Source organism: Sceloporus undulatus, chromosome 9 (assembly GCF_019175285.1).
Source record: "Sceloporus undulatus isolate JIND9_A2432 ecotype Alabama chromosome 9, SceUnd_v1.1, whole genome shotgun sequence".
NCBI classification, from domain to species: Eukaryota; Metazoa; Chordata; class Lepidosauria; order Squamata; family Phrynosomatidae; genus Sceloporus; species Sceloporus undulatus.
In genome coordinates this window covers 34,052,777-34,069,834 of record NC_056530.1, presented here as the reverse complement: position 1 = coordinate 34,069,834, position 17,058 = coordinate 34,052,777, and the positions used below count along the sequence as shown (strand labels likewise).

Sequence of the window (17,058 nt, the reverse complement as noted above, 5' to 3'; positions counted from 1 at the left end):
AAAAAAAAAAGGCCCTACATTTTTAAACCTTGTCCTACATTTGTCCCGGTTTTCAGTTCGCCAACTATGGCAACCCTAATCCCAGGCAGCAGGGACACTGGCATTATTTTTTAAGGTGGAAGAGGGTTCAGCACTGAGAGGCAGGTTGCTATTTTGCCTACTTGCATGGAGTTGCAGTGGGAGGGTAAATTAGTTTTCCCACCAATGCTACTGAAATATCCTTAACTATGAAGACTCTGTCAAGGGTGCTTTGATTGTGTGTTCCTGCATGGCAGAGGGTTGCACTAGATAGCCCTTGAGGTCTTTTCCAACTCTATGATTCTTATAAACACAATGTATATGAAGAAAAATATCTCTGTGTATTCAGTCTGTCTTACTCCCAGGTAAGCGTGCACAGAATAGGTTGCAGCCAGCCATTGTTATTCCTGGAAGGGCTCCACAATAATCACAGTATTTCTAATACTTCATCATTCATTCCACTGCTTAATATAATTCCTGAGGAAGTTTAACCATAGGAGTCTTGGCAGCCCAGCATTGCCAGATCATTTTGTGTAAGGCTGATCCTCTAAAAGCTGTCTTTTGCTGCTCCCACCCCATTCAAGGGTCCATGTCAGGCAGCAAAATGTTTTGGGCTGGCCCCAGCAAGGATCTAGTCCTTACCTGGATTCTTCTTTTTCAGTATCATTCTTCTCTTCCAGGTGTATAATTTCAGCCCAATTCTGCAGAGATGGCAAAGACTTGCAATAATTTATCCACCAAATTCATACAGCTTGCAAAACCACCCCACATTGCTCTCCATCACACTTCCCAAAGAAGTAACTTGTGGAGTCCAATTTCCTGAAAACCATTATTGTGGACATGCTTGTGGGATTACAATCCTATACTTACCCATGCTCCATTCTTCAGATATTTAACCCATAACCATGAGTGTTAGAAGCCCTAGCAACTTTCCCTCCCTCCTTCTCATTTAACAAAATTGTCATATTCCTGAGTGCCATGTGGTCTGATCTGCACTGCAGAAATAATGCAGTTTAACACCACTTTCACTGCTATGGCTCAGTGCTATGGAATTGTGGGATTTGGAGTTTTGTGAGATATTTAGCCTTTTTCCCCCAGAGAGTTGGTGCCACAACAGAGTACAAATCCCAGGATTCCAAAGGCAGAGCCATGGAAGTTAAAGCTATGTCGACTACATTATTTCTGCAGTGCAGATGCAGCGTGCGAGTGAGCGAGGACTTAAGGAGAGGGTGGATGAGCTGTAATGGGGTAGAACCAAACCAAGCCAAACTGATAAAATTATATCCTCTCATGATTTAATAATCGTATTAAACCTCCAATTAAAGCCCAATAAATGCCCTATTTTTCTTTGTTAGGGAAACATTTGTTCACTAGACATGAAACCTCTGCTTGGGAATCCTGTGGCAGGCACCAGTGGGGAGATCTATTTTGATTCCAGCTAACTAACTGCCTGCCTAGAGAGTCAATGGGGCTGTATGTGTTTCAGCTGCACCTGCTCTAGAAGCAACACAACTGGGGCCTTTGTCTGTGAGATCGAGATTTCTATTAGAGCATTCTTAAATTGTTGTTCTTGTTTTAAGCAAACTGTTATGTTATGGCAGAAAAGAGATTATAAGATAGCTCATGGCGGGTGGAGAATTGGGTCAAGCAGTGGAAGCATTCATGGAACGGGTGATGGACATAAGGGTTTCCCTGTTTTCACCCATGAAGCGCTGGAGGATATGTCACAGTGGCTGTCCGTCGGTGCAAGCCAGCCTTTCCCAAGTTGCCACCCCTCCAGAAGTGTAGTGCTACCGTCTCCGTCATTCCCAGTTAGCATGCCTGGGAGTGATGGGGGTTGCAGTCTGCCCAGTCATGAGGGAACTGTATGCAGATACAGTTGAACCTCCACATTAGCAGATTTGCTTATTCACAGATTTGATTGATATGTTCTCTCTAGGAATCTCTAGGTCCTCCAGCATGACTCTGTGGTCAGTATCCACCAGAAGTCATAATGGAAGACAGAGATTCCTAGAGAAAACACTTCTCTAGACATGTGTAAGTCCTTGAGCATGATTCTGTTATCAACCACAGAATTGCGCGGGAGAACCTAGAGATTCCTAGAAAGGTGTTTTTGTTGTTAACTGGCTTTGAGTCGATCTCGACTCATGGCGACCCTCTGGATGAGACATTTCCAAAAGCCTGTGTCCTCCACTGCTCTGCTTAATTCCTGCAGCCCATCAAACCCACAGTGACCTCCTTAATAGAGTCCATCCATCTGCATGTGGCCTTCCTCTCTCCCTACTTCGTTCCACCTTTCCCAGCATTATTGCCTTTTCCAGTGAGTCCTTTTGCACATGCAAAAAAGGAAAATGGCAGCACATAAATGAAACGACAATGACTCCTAGATTCTTGGGTAGAATGCAAATCAATCAGGGTTCAAAATTCCTAGTGGTAAGATCTGGTAGTCCATGAAATTGATAATAATGATGGTGTTGTTGTTGGTGGTGGTGGTGATGATGGAGCTGTAATATTTGCTTCCCCCATGGCTTATTCGTGGTTGACAAACAGTCCAACAGTCTATAGCGTTCCCCAACCTATCCTTAATGGACTCTTCCTATTCCCACCTCCATCTCTCTCTCTCTCTCTCTCTCTCCTCGCTGTTCCCCTTCCTGAGTTATCACAAGACATGTTTTGCCTCTGGCTTGTAATAACTGGATGTTTCTATTTCATTAGACAAACAAGAGTAACTGAGTTGATGGAGGGGATGTTGCAAACACAGCGGAGGCCATCTGATTGTATTTCGTGACTTGTGCATTAAATTCCAGGGTTACCTTCTAGAAAAAACATCCTGAAAGCTGGATGTTTCCTCGAGATGACACCTACTTGACATCCACATGCATGCACAAACATGTCAAAAGCCCACAAGGGTGTTACGGTTATAGACAAACGTAAGTGTATTATAGTAAAATGTGTTTTGTGGACATGTGTATATTCACACACACACACACACACACACACACCCCTTGTATATATGGATCTTCAGACTACATATTTGTAGCTCTTTGATATCACTTTAACTACCATGGCTCCATCCTATAGAATCTGGGGATTTGTAGTTTTCTGAGGTATTTAGAATTTTCCACCAAAAAGCTCTACTTCCTCACCAAATTACAAAGGGTTTTCTATAATGGAGGCATTATAATTAAAATAGAATCATAATGCTACCCCAAAGGCATACAGCATGTGTGTACAGTATTACATTTATATCCAGGGACGTAGCTAGGATTTTAGGAAGGGGGGGGGGTCCAGACTAAGTGCCACCATTATAATGGGGCTTGAGTGCGGCAGCGCAGCAGCACACACCATTCATTTTTCTAATGGAAGGGGGGGTACGGACCCCTAGAAACCCCCCCCCCCCTTGGCTACGTCCCTGTTATATCTCACCTTTTCCCCACTGAGTTCAAATAGGTATACATGGCTCTGCTGTTTCTTATGTTATATTCACAACAACCCTATGCGGTCGGTCAGGGTGATAAACAGTGACTGGCCCAAGAACACCCACTGAATCTCATGGCCCAAAGGAAATATCTTATTGATGATTATGACAGGCAAGAAAGAAATCAGCCACCATCATCATAACCATTCACAACATGAAGTATATGTACTGATATATACAACAAATTGAACCATTTGTGGAATGTTTTGTGATCTCATTCGAATTCCAGTGGATTGAGGGCTAATACACCAGTTAGAGTAAGGGGCTTACATTCATGCCAGACTAGACTTCTCTCTTTTAAGATAGAGTTTCAAGGTTGTTAGATGAAGGAAATGCTTGGAAGGGAATATCTTTATTTCAGTAAGGCTTTGACAAGGTCCCCCAGGATATTCTTGGGGAAAGGTAGTAAAATGTAGGCTAGACCATGCAACTGTTAGGTGTAGTTGTAGTTGGTTGACTGATTTACCAAGGGCTCCCTCTTCATCCTGGAGAGAAGTGGGGTGCCACAGGGTTCTGTCCTGGGTCCAGTGCTATTCAGCATCTTTATCACATGGGACAGAGGGCATGCTTTTCAAAATTGCACATGACATTAAATTAGGAGGGTAGCCAATAGCCCAGAGGACAGGATCAGAATTTTAAATGACTTTGCCAGATTAGAAAGCTGGGCCAAAACCAACCAAATGATTTAATTTAAGGTACATAAGCGGGGGGGGGGGGAGAAATGCACAGATATAGGATGGGTGCCACCTCTCTTGACAGCAGTACATGCAAAAGGGATCTAGGCTGAACATGAGTCAGCAATGTGATGCAGCAGGTAAGTCAATGCAATTCCAGGGTGCATCAATAGAAGTATAGTGTCTAGATCAAGGAAGTAATAGTGCCACTCTATTCTGCTTTGGTCATGCCTCACCTGGAATATTGTGTCCAGTTCTGGGCACCACAATTCAAAAAAGATGTTGACAAATTGGAGCTCATCCAGAGGAGGACAACCAAAATGGTGAAAAGTGGAAACCATGCCCTGTGAGGAACATTTTAGGCAACTGTGTGTATGTTTAGCCTTGAGAAGAGAAGGTTAAGAGGTAACATGAACTATTTGAAGGGATGTCATATTGAGGCTGGAGCAAGGTTGTCCTCTGCTGCTCCAGAGACTAGGAAATAGTGGAATGGCTTCAAGTTACAGAAAAAGAGATTTCACCTAAACATTAGGAGGAATGTCTTGATGATAAGAGCTTTTGGACAGTGGAATAGGCTGCCTTAGAGAGTGGTGGAGTCTCTTTCTTTGGAAGTTTTTAAACAGAGGCTGGATGGTCCTCTGTCAGGAGTGCTTTGTTTGTGTATTCCTGCATGTCAAGGGGTTGGACTGGGTAGCCCTTGTTGTCTTTTCCAAGTCTGTGATTCTCTGTTAGGAGAAAGCTTTACTTAGTGTATGCTTCTTATATTTCCTGAGGTCCCAAAGAATTGTAACCAACCTCCCAAATGGGATAAAACTACTAACCAAACTATGTCACTTCTGTTTCTCAGCATTTGGGGGGGGGGTTGCATCTTTTGCCCCAGTACATTATATTGGCTCAGGCAGTTTTTGACTTACCCATTTCTTGTAAGTTAAAACACAAAAACTGTATGCATAGTTACATCTGACAATACCCCACCCAAACCCTACAGTTTCATCCTATTGATTATGACAGGCTTCCAAGGTTCTGCAGATCAGGACACTCTCCAGATCATTGGGGTGTGTTAAGAATAGGCAATTGGAGAGACAACTCAGAGCCCTCCACTTTCTGAGTCAAGCCTACAATTGGGAGTCACTGCAGGTGGCATTTACCAGTGCCCTGGTTTGCAGCATCTTAGAAATGCTTCAGCTGAGGCACGGCCAGGCTGAATTATAAACGTTTGGGTGTCATATTTTGTTGTTAAATATGGTAAACATGAATCCCCAACAACACAGTTGTAAGGCGAGCTACTGAACAGTGCCAGTCGTTGTTCATAGTTATTCAGTTGACAGTGCTCCAAATGCCTACATTGTGGGTCTAATTCTGTGCAGATTTTACAGCAAAACATCACACAGAGAGTGGGGGAGGCTAAAATACCCCATCTTGGGGCTTAAAGCAGTGTAAGATGAAGATCCCGTGAAAGGTGGGATACAGATAGGATCTGCTAGTACAGTTGGCCCTCTACATCTGCGGCTTTGACTTTTGCAGATTTGATTATTTGCGGTTTTGATTAATAGATTCTCTTTAGGAATCTCTAAGTCCTCCAGCGCAATCCTGCTGGAAGTTGACCATAGAGTTGTGCTGGGGAACCTAGAGGTTCCTAGAGGAAATACTTCTCTATGCATTTATAGGTCCTCAAGCATGATTCTGTGATCAACGACTGGCAGAAGTTGACCATAGAATTGCACTGGAGGACCAGGAAATTCCTAAAAGGCGTTCTCTTATGTAAAATGAATAGCGTTTTTTTGTTTGTGATTTTTCCACATGCACAGGGAGCCTTCTCCCCGAACCCCAGGGAATGTGGAGGGACCACTGTAAATCTCAACTAGTTGACATGGCAAGGCTATCTGTTTCCCATCTCCCCCCCCCCCCCCACTATCTTAGTTATGCTGATGCCATTAATTGCCATCAGGTTGGATTTGTTCTATGTTGATGCTATGATTGAGAGACTTCCAAAGGGCCTGGTCATCAACAGCCGAACCAGGCCTTACAAGTTCAGGGCCATGTCTTGCTTGCCTGAGTGTGACCCAGTGGGTTTCCATGGCCAAGCAAGGATTCAAGACCTGGTCTTCAGAATCCTAGTCCAACACTCAAACCGTTACACTACAGTGGCTCAACCAAAAATATGGGACACCAAACATCACATGTCAAATTCTTAAGAGATTTGTACTTCCAAAAATGAGCTCTGAAACTAAAGCAAATTCTTATGCCTTCACCTCCTTCTGAGGGTGAGAGACCAGGTCATCAGTGGGTTTCCATGCTTGAGCAGGGATTTAAGCCCTGGTGACCAGAGTCATAGTCCAGTGATCAAACCACTACCCAGTGCTGCCATCCTGTTTTTAATTGTACTGTTATTTAATTATTTTTAACTTTTGTATAATTAAAGTTTTCACCGTATCTTGTTTTTAAATGTCATAGGCAGCCATGGGTCCTGCATAAGGAGAAGTGCCAGTTACCATACATACTTGAGTATAAGTTGACCTCTTGTATAAGTCGAGAGCAGGTTTTGGGGACAGTTTATGGATTTGTATATGACCCATGGACATAGGGTTGCCATATCCTGATTTTGGGCAGGACAATCCCAGATTGGAGGGTTCAAAAATGTCCTATCCTGGATGGGCATTTTTAACTCTCCAGTCTCGGATTTTTGCCTTGCTCCAGGTCACATTTTGTAAATGTCCAGTCTACTGGAGGAAATATGCCTGGAACAAGGCAGAGAGCCTCCTCCGGGCCCAGCTCCTCCTCCTCCTCCATCACCCTCCATGATGGTCGTCCCCGCCTTGGGGCTGGAGGGGGCTGAGGCTGAGGCCCGAGTGCAGCCCCGTCTCCTCCAGCCCCAGCTCGCGTGGCTGGGATTGCAGGAGGCGGTATTCCGCTCGAGGCCTCGGCCTCTTTCAGTTCTGGGGAGGCTAGACGGCTGCACTGGATCTTCTGGGGCCAAGGCCCTGAACGCGGCACTGCCTCCTCCAGCCCCAGCCAGCATGGTCTGCTAGGCCTCCCTGGGGCTGGAGAAGGCCTGGGCCTCGGCCTCGAGTGCAGCAGTGCTGCATCCAGCCCCGGGGAGGCCTTGGAGGCGGTGCCGCGCTCGGAGCCTGGACCTCCTCCAGTCCCGGGGAGGCCTAGGAGGCAGCATCATGCTCAGGTCCTTGCCAGAGGCTGCAGAAAATAAGGTGCTTAGGGTGGGTGCTGAGCCTTCTGCTGCTGCCTCCACCTCCCTTGCTGCATTTTTGGCATGATGAATGAGCAGCAGGGAGGCTAGGGCCTGGCGGGTCTCCATGGGGGCTTTGGGTGCAGGCTTAATGTTTCTTTTTAATTTATTGATGTGTTTGTCCTTTAATTGGGTGTGCCCTCCATTTTTTTGAATGTCCTACATTTTGCCCTACAATTTCTTGGTTTTGAGGTAGGGAATTATGGCAACCCTACATGAATAAGTCAAGGATAAAACCTAACGGCATGTAACAATGGATCTAAAGGATAAGGAAAATGAAAATGATGCCAAAGAATTTACAAATCCCAGCAAGCATAACTGTTTGAGCAGTTAAAATAGTTACTTGTAATAGGGTTCGAACATACACGTTTTTTGTTTTATGTGGGGGGGGGGGAATCCAGAACGGATCCCCTACATAAAACAATGGTGCACTGTAATGAGAAAGAGCACACATACTAGGAGATGCTGCAGCAGTTTGCTTTTGCCTAAGTCTGCTGGGAAGGACAAGATTTACCTCTCCTTTCCCCATTGAATTAATTGGGTGCATTTTGAACTCATTTCTGAATTTTGAGCTCATTTTGCAGCAACTGAAGTAAGCTGAGGAAAAAGGAGGGAGGTGGGAGAAGAAACTGGGACTTTTTAAAAGCTGCTGAAAAATGGGACAGTAGAGGGTTAGTTGGGACTGTGCTCACGTTTACCCTATTTTAAGTCTCTCTGGACACCTTCATCTTGTTGATTTTCCCCCCGTTGGAAAAAAAGGAAATTGTGCACTGACTGACCACCAATGATTTCACACTGCTTTTAAACAGATCTGCCTGGAAACATAAGAAGTTGAACCTTCAACCTTCTGTATGCAAGGCAGATGCAACAACCCTACTGAGCTAAAGGGTTCCCTCTAAAGGGGAAGGTTATCTATTGATCAGCATGGGTTTTATCTTTACATTTTCCCTACTTTCCAGCTGTTTTCTTTTTCTTTTCTGATTCCACCTTCTCCTTTCCTTCCCAGATGTCTCTCCAATTGTGGCAGGCCTCATTGGAGCCACAGTCCTGGTGGTGTCTGTCTCTGTGACTGTGTTTATATGGACGTGCTGCCATCAGCAAGCAGAGAAGAAGCACAAGACACCTCCCTACAAGTTCATCCACATGTTGAAGGGCATCAGCATCTACCCGGAGACACTGAGCAACAAGAAGAAAATCATACGAATCCGACGAGACAAGATGGGCAATGCCAGAAAAGATGGGAATGGCAACCTTTCAGTGGATGAGGCTGAAGCTGGATTAGTGGGCTCTAACAAACTATCCAGTGCTCTAGACATGTCTACCTGTGTCAACCAGCTTCCAATCAAAGTTGATTATGGAGAAGAGCTGAGCCCAGGTCAAAGCTTGACACCGGCAGGGAGCAAAACACCCTCTCCGTCTTCTCCTCAAGAAGAGGTCATGCTTGGGATGCTGACTTTCTCTGTGGACTACAACTTCCCAAAGAAAGCCTTGGTGGTAACCATCCAGGAAGCCCATGGGCTGCCTGTCATGGATGAGCAAAACCAGGGGTCAGACCCCTACATCAAGATGACAATCCTGCCCGACAAGAGGCACCGGGTGAAGACACGTGTCCTCCGGAAGACCCTAGACCCAGTGTTCGATGAGACCTTTACCTTTTATGGGATCCCTTACAGCCAGCTCCAGGACCTGGTGCTGCATTTCCTTGTGCTGAGCTTTGACCGCTTTTCTCGAGATGATGTTATTGGAGAGGTGATGGTCCCACTGGCTGGAGTGGATCCCAGCACTGGGAAGGTCCACTTAACCCGGGAAATCATCAAAAGGAATATACAGGTAGGGGAAATGGTTCATTTGGATTTGAAGAAAGCTTTCCTCCCAGGGCTTAAAACACAGAGTGGGATATAAACCTGGTAACATATCTCCATTGTCTTCTGCAGTTCCTCTTAATATAGTAAACATGAAGTGATGTTGGGTCATTTCCTATTGACATTTTGAGAGGGACCCTCTACTACTCCAATGCCTCTGTCAGCAATACCTCTCAAAATGGCAAGTGACCCAGTATCACTTTCTTTTGCCATTTTAAGAGGAATTGCAGAAGAAAATTGAGGTATTGGCATAGTATGTTAATCTGGGCCATTTCCTCAGCATTGTGATTCTGGGGGAGCAAAACCTCTGAAATCTGGCGCAGTTGTCAGTGTTTTTTATAACAAATTCTGAGGCCAAAAACAGGTGGAAATATTGTTTAAATGAGAGGGAGTTCTGGGATGATGCAAAGATGTCCTGAGGGCACCTAGGACCATGAAAAAGCATTCAAGTGGCACATGTGGCTTATAGGCCACACCATCCCCAGCCATGATCATTTGGGATTGCTACTTTCATGAACTGCAAGCTGCCATAATCTCAACCAGTGTGACCAGTGGCCAATTGAGATAGGGGTTTGGCATAATAATGCTTTTCAGCTTTGATCCGTGATCAACTCTTACATTTTGGTTAGGATCACGTCTAGGATGCCTGGTCCTTACTTAGCCTTTTAAAATGAAATTATCTACAAGGCACATCAAAAATTTGTTCAACAGCCTATGCTTAAAGGAGTTAGTCTCCCAGCAGATACCAGGGTAATTGAAATATTCCATAATACCTATTCTTGGATCATTGAGATTTCTGAGATTTGTTTCTGAAAAGCATTGTCTGCCACCTCTTCTTGGTTTGGTGGCCTGTAGTAGACTCTTTCTTCAATTATGGGTGTTTTTTCACCATTTATTTTCCCCAAACTGGTCCATTCTGATCTCCCACAATGATTTTTGTAGAAGTCAATAGTCTGATGTACAATGCTGCTACTTCTGCTTTTTTGCCTCACCTGTTCTTTTTAAACCAACCAGCAGCACCTTACTTTTCTTCTTGTAGTGGTTGGTGATCAGTCTCATGAATGTTTGAGGCAATGGGAGTTGTAATCAGAAACAGCTGCAAAGAGTTGGGTTATCTCACCTAGGAAGGTGATGATGGCTACAGCAAGCCTTGAATCCGGCACAATCCTCATCCCTAGACGGTATAAGGAAGAAAACAGGCCACAGATCACTTTGTGTTTACCCACTTCACCCCGTTTCCACTTGTGAGTCTGGGCAGCTGCTAGGATAGGAATTGCTTTGGACAATTATTACCTCAGGCTAAGGCCATCTGAAAATACAGAAAACTAGGACATGATGCCCATGGCAACCCAGCCTGCTATTCGTTCAGCTTAACGCTGGCTTTGTAACACTTAGCAACGCTCCAAGTTTATTTCCACCAAATTAATTCCCTTTTAACAAACTTGGGACCATGCTGGCTGGGGAGTCTGGGAACTGCAGTCCAAAAAAATGTTTCCATGCTCTGACCTGTTCATTCCAAATATGGAATTTTTCTGGGTGTCCAAATATTATTTTTACGCTTTCAATTTTATATATAACTGACATTGTAATGATAATTTTCAGGCACCCTGTACAATAGGCATTTTCAACTGCCTTATCTCTGTAACTTTCATTGTTGTTGTTGTTCACTGCCCTTGCGTCGATCTGGACCCATGGATGAGACATCTCCAAGAACCTCTGTACTCCATTCCTGTTCTGCTTAACTCCTGCAAACTCATCCTCAAAATGATCTCTTTAATAAAGTCCATCCATCTTGCATACAGCCTTCCTCTCTTTCTACTTCCCTCTTACCTTTCCTAGCAGTACCGTTTTTTCCAATGATTCATGGCTTCTCATGATGTGTCCAAAGTACGACAACCTGAGTTTTGTCATCTTGGCCTCTAGGGAGATTTCTGGCTTGATCTGCTCCAGAACCCATTTGTTGGTCTTTTTGGCTGTCTATGGAAGCCTTAGCACTCTTCCCCAGTCCCACATTTCGATTGAGTTGATATTGCTCCTATGCTGCTTCTTAACTATCCAGAGCTCACATCAATACCTGGATAGACTATAGGATGATCAGGATTACTTTTGTGCATTTCTTTGTTTTTTTACTAGATCCAACAATTTCATCCAGTGCCAGGTGCAGAAGACATACACTAAAAGAAGAGGGTGCTTCTGTGCATATTTTGAACCTAGGAATTTGTATTGCTGTTGTCTGTTAACTGCCCTTGAGTTGACTTTAACTCATGGCGACCCTGTGGATGGGACATCTCCAAGACCCCCTGTCCACCACTGCTCTGCTTAGGTCTTGTAGAAGGCCTCCATGACTGAGTCTGGCATGTAGTATCCCTCTCTTTCTACTGTCCTCTACCTTTCTTAGCATCATTGTCCTTTCCAGTGATTAATACCTTTTCATGATGTGGCCAAAGTACAATAGCCTTATTTAGTCATCCTTCTTTCCATGAGATTTCAGGCTTGATCTGCTCTAGAACTCATTTGTTTTTCTTCTTGGCCATCCATGGTATTCTCAGCACTCCTCTCAGTATTAGAAATGAACTACAGTGGTCCCTTCACATTCACTGGGGTTAGGGGTGAAGGACTCCTGTGAAAGTGGAAAAAACGCAAATAGAAAAACACTATTCTTTTTACCTAAGAGAACATCTCTCTAGGAATCTCCAGGTTCTCTAGTGCAACTCTATGGTCAACATCTGCCAGAAGTTGATTATAGAATCATACTAGAGAACCTACAAATGCCTAGAGAAGTGTTCTCAAGGAACTTCTAGGTTCTCCAATACAACTCTATAGTCAACTTCCAGCATAATTGTGCTCAAGGATTTTGAGATTCCTAGAGAGAAAATATTAATCAAAACTGCAATTAATTAAATCCACAAAAGTCAAAGCCACAAATGTGGCTCTTTGGCTCTTCTGAGCCTCTCTCTTCACCAACAGGGCTTGTGAAGGTGTTGGGCCTGAAAGAAAGTCCTCCCCTGAAGATCTAGGTTGGCTTGTATGGGGAGATACAGTCTTTTAGATAGTCTGGACCCAAACTAAGTTCATAACCAACACTTTAAACTCTGCTCAGAAACAGACAGATACCCAGCGAAACTGTTTCCAAAGGGGGGAGTTACATAATCCCTGTGAACCAGTACCAGTCAGCAGCATTGCATTTTCCTGAACAGTTTCCAAAGGTTGCCCCATGTAGAGTGCATTACAACAATCCAATGAGGATATAAGAAAGGTGCAAGTGTCTTGCACTTGTGGCCCTGAAGAGCCCTGGTGGTGCGGTGATTAAATGCCGGTCCTGTAGCCACAAGGTTGTGAGTTTGATTCCAGGGCTCCAAGGTTGACTCACCCTTCCATCCTTCCGTTGTCGGTAAAATGAATCCCCAGCTTGTTGGAGGCAGTTGGCGTACAGACTGCAAACTGCTTAGAGAGTGCTGAGTCCACAATTATGTGGTTTAGAAATGTAAATGCTATTGCTTGCTATTGCTGAAGAAATTTGACCTTGTCATCCCTTTGCAGAAATGTGTCAGCAGAGGGGAGCTGCAAGTGTCCTTGTCATACCAGCCTGTGGCCCAGAGAATGACTGTAGTTGTGCTGAAGGCAAGACATCTGCCGAAGATGGACATCACTGGCCTCTCAGGTAGAAGCTATTTACTTCAGCTCATCGCTGTGCTTCCAGATGTTGCAGTCAGTTCTCCTTGTGCAGACCTTCCTTTTACATTAGAGGGCCCAATCATTTGCATCATTTCCAATTGATGCTGCCCATCACCAAAAGGAGCATCCATGTACAGAGGCTCCCTTCCTCACCTTCTATTGTTTTACAACAGGGGTGGGCAACTGGAGGACTGAATACTTATTATTATTAATGTTTATTTATATAGCACCATAAATTTATGACACTTTACAGGCATTGCAACAGATTAATGGCAGATTAATGACAGATTAATTGGGACTCTCCCTTCTAACCTGAGTTGTAGAATATGCCACTCCTATTTTATGGGTTTGCTTTGTTTGCTTGTTTGTTTGCTTGTTTGCTTTGGGGAGAGGGAAATAGTGGAAGAGAGAAAGAATGGGAGGAAATTGGGTGGCAGAGAGACAGACGGCTGTTTTTCATACTAAACAATTGTAGTACTTTGCTACCGCTTTACTAGCCATGACTGATTGCTATGAAATCCTAGAACCTGTAGTTTGGTAAGACACTATAGCAGACAATACTAAATTTCCCCAAAACTACAAATCCCAGGATTCCACAGGATGGAGACATGGTAGTTAAGTATGACAGAAAGAAAAAGGAGTGCAAAGAGAGAGAAGCTGGTGGTAGAAAGAGCAAATGTGGGGCAATGAGGTTTAGGCATGTAAACCTTTGCTTAGAGTATCCTCACACATGAGAACAAAGGAATTCAGAAGTACTCTGCCCATTAGCTGAGACTGCAACAAATTTTGCACCTTTTAGATTATATTTTTCTATTTTCAGACTTTTTTGTGGAAATTATGGTTGTGCAAAGATTTTTTTTTTTTTTTTTTTAAAAGAAAAAAACTGCATTTTGTATATATATTTTTTACTTTTTCCCCTGGAGAAAAAAAGCAGAGGGTTTGATACCAAAATACCATTTGCAAAAAAAAATCCACTGAAATAGGAGGAAGCTGTTCTTTTTGCTCTCACCGAAAGCACAAAAATCTTGCAGCAGTTGACAAGGACAGAAAAAAATGGCAAAGATTCTTTACGTCCTGAATGGGGTGGGAGAGAAAAGGGGGTTGCAAAAATGGAGAAAAGGGGGAGAGAAATGGTTTCAGCATACAACCTATTATTCCTTAAGGAATGTGTACCTTGATGGAAGAACAGGGTTTCTCATTTTGGCTTTAGACAAATTGACAGAAGAGAAGAGCTCTATGAAGGCCTACTATCCATGATATTTGATTAGATCCATCATGTATATAAGTACTTGCAAATCAGTGGTACCAGATGGGAAGGGGCTGTTGCCTTTATGCTAGGGTGCGAAGCTGATTGGGGCCAGTTCCTCCTTCAAAATATCCTCCTTCCAGCATACCCAAATCCTCCCCCCAGCATGCCCAACCCTTAATGTCATTGTTGTCCCTCTGAAAGTAGTGACTGACGTGATGTCATATCACCATTTGAGAGGGACGGCAACAAATACAGAGATATGTCAAATGGGTAGATGTTTAAGATGATGCGATGGCTCAAGTGGTTAAGACACTGACACTATTGATTGCAAGATTGGCAGGTTTAAAGACCTTGGAGGTCTTTAAACAGAGGCTGGATGGCCATCTGTCGGGGATGCTTTGATTGGGAGTTCCTGTATGGCAGAAGGGGTTGGACTGAATGACCCTTGGGGTCTCTTCCAACTTTATGATTGTATGAAATAGTGTTTGCATGTACAATATAATAACAGGAATAAAGAGTAACAAATATATTTTATTACACCTTATTCCTACCCCTACTCCTGTAAAAAGCTCTTACTCCTTCCTCCTACTATCCAGCCCTGTCAGGCAGAGAGAGCCCCCATCCATCTAGGGATAGGTCTCCTTCCTTCCTATCAGATGACTGGAGAAACAGAAGGCTCTGCATCAGCAACAGAAGAGATATATTTAGGCTGTTTTTCACTTTCTAAGGGGGAGAAATTATCAAGGAAGCATATTTCACACATTCCCCCCCAGCAGGATGAAGAGTTTTTCTGGAACGTTTTAACCACTGAAGGGCTTGTGGGCTGCAGAAAGGCTTGTGAATGTTTCCCCATCCTTCCTTGTGGTGCTTAATCTGTCTGCCAATGGACTCAGTGCTGCTTCCTCTCACCCCAACTCACTGGACCCCACAGCCTGCCCGGCTATTAGGAAGGTCTGTTCACACAACTCCTGGGGAACTTCCTGACCATTAATAACCAGGGAAAGGAGGGAAGCAGGAGCATCTGCCACATGTGCATGAGCACTCGATGTCACCTCAGTTAGTTCCTTCACACAGCCTATGCCAGCCTTCGGCCCCAGGCTGCCCCTCTATGGCTGCCTCAGCAGCACCAATGAGACCCGATGCAGGAACCTCAGAAAGGACTGGCCGGTCTAAACCTTCCACATGCTTTGCGAGCGCTTGCTCAAATACACACTGTATATACTCGACTATTTTTAACGGTCTGAAGCGGCAGCGAAAAAGGGCCCTGGAGATTCCTGGAGAGATGTTCTCTTAAGTAAAAAGAATAGTGCATTTTTATTTGCTGTTTTTCCACATTCACCGGGGTCATTCATTCTTCCCTAACCCCAGAAAATGTGGAGGGACCATTGTATATTTATCATTATTACAAGAATAACAACAACAACAATAATGCTAAAATAAATAATGATAATATTTAACTATTAAATCATCCCATTTTCACAGTCTATCTGGTGCTGCTGGCTAGAGTTTTGGACTATCAGTAAATCCAGATTCTGTCCAAGAGTCTATTACTGTTGCTATTATCATAAGCTTGGGACCTTGATACTTAAGGAAGTGCCTCTTCCTATATTTTTCTGCCCAAGAACTGAGGTCTGCTGCAGAGGCCCTGCTCTGTTTGCCCCCATTGAAGCCAATGGAATGCTGTGATATAGTATATCCTGATTTCAGTAAGGCCTTTGATAGGGTTTCCCATTATATTCTTGCAAACAAGCTAGTGAAATGTGGGCTAGACAAAGTAACCATTACATGGATTTGTATTTGGTTGGCCGGCCAAACCCAAAGGGTGTTCAACAATGGCTCTTTTTCATCCTGGAGAGAAGTGACCAGAGGGGTCCCACAGGGCTCTGTCCTGGGCCCAGTGCTATTCAACATCTTTATCAATGACTTGGATGACAGAATTGGAAGCATACGTATCAAATTTGCAGATGACACCAAATTAGGAGGCATAGCTAATACCCCAGAGGACAGGATCAAAATTCAAAAGGACCTGAATAGACTAGAAAGCTGGGCCACAGCTAACAAAATGAACTTCAACAGGGAGAAATGTAAGGTACTGCACTTAGGGCAGAAAAATGAAATGCACAGATATAGGATGTGGGACACCTGGCTGTGAAAGGGATCTAGGAGTCCAAGTAGACCACAAGTTGAACATGAGTCAACAGTGTGATGTGGCAGCAAACAAGGCCAATGCAATTTTAGGCTGCATCAATAATAGTATAGTGTCTAGATCAAGGGAAGTAATAGTGCCACTCTATTCTGCTTTGGTCAGGCCCCACCTGGAATATTGTGTCCAGTTCTGGGCACCACAATTTTAAAAGGATGTGAGAAACTGGAACATGTCCAAAGAAGAGTGACTAAAATGGTGAAGGGTCTGGAAGGCATGCCCTATAAGGAACAACTTAGGGAGCTTGGGATGTTCAGCCTGGAGAAGAGAAGGCTAAGAGGTGATATGATAGCCTTGTTTAAATATTTGAAGGGGTGTCATATTGAGGAGGGAGCAAGCTTGTTTTCTGCTGCTCCAGAGATTAGGACCCGGAACAATGGATGCAAGCTACATGAAAAGTGATTCCATCTCAGCCTTAGGAAGAACTTCCTGACAGTAAGAGCTGTCCAATAGTGGAACAGACTCCCTCGGAGTCTGGTGGAATCTCCCTCTTTGTGATGTGGCAGCAAACAAGGCCAATGCAATTTTAGGCTGCATCAATAATAGTATAGTGTCTAGATGAAGGGAAGTAATAGTGCCACTCTATTCTGCTTTGGTCAGGCCCCACCTGGAATATTGTGTCCAGTTCTGGGCACCACAATTTTAAAAGGATGTG

General features: G+C 44.1%; 1 protein-coding gene across 1 annotated transcript in view; it reads left to right on the top strand.

Annotated features, from left to right (window-relative positions):
* The window catches only part of SYT11 (synaptotagmin 11), a 26,931-nt gene that overhangs the window by 7,350 nt on the left and 2,523 nt on the right, over positions 1–17,058 (top strand). The window contains exons 2-3 of the mRNA XM_042440972.1: positions 8,421–9,244; positions 12,817–12,940. Of these exons, the coding sequence (XP_042296906.1) occupies positions 8,421–9,244; positions 12,817–12,940 (948 nt within the window). The remainder of the gene's footprint in view (positions 1–8,420; positions 9,245–12,816; positions 12,941–17,058) is intronic.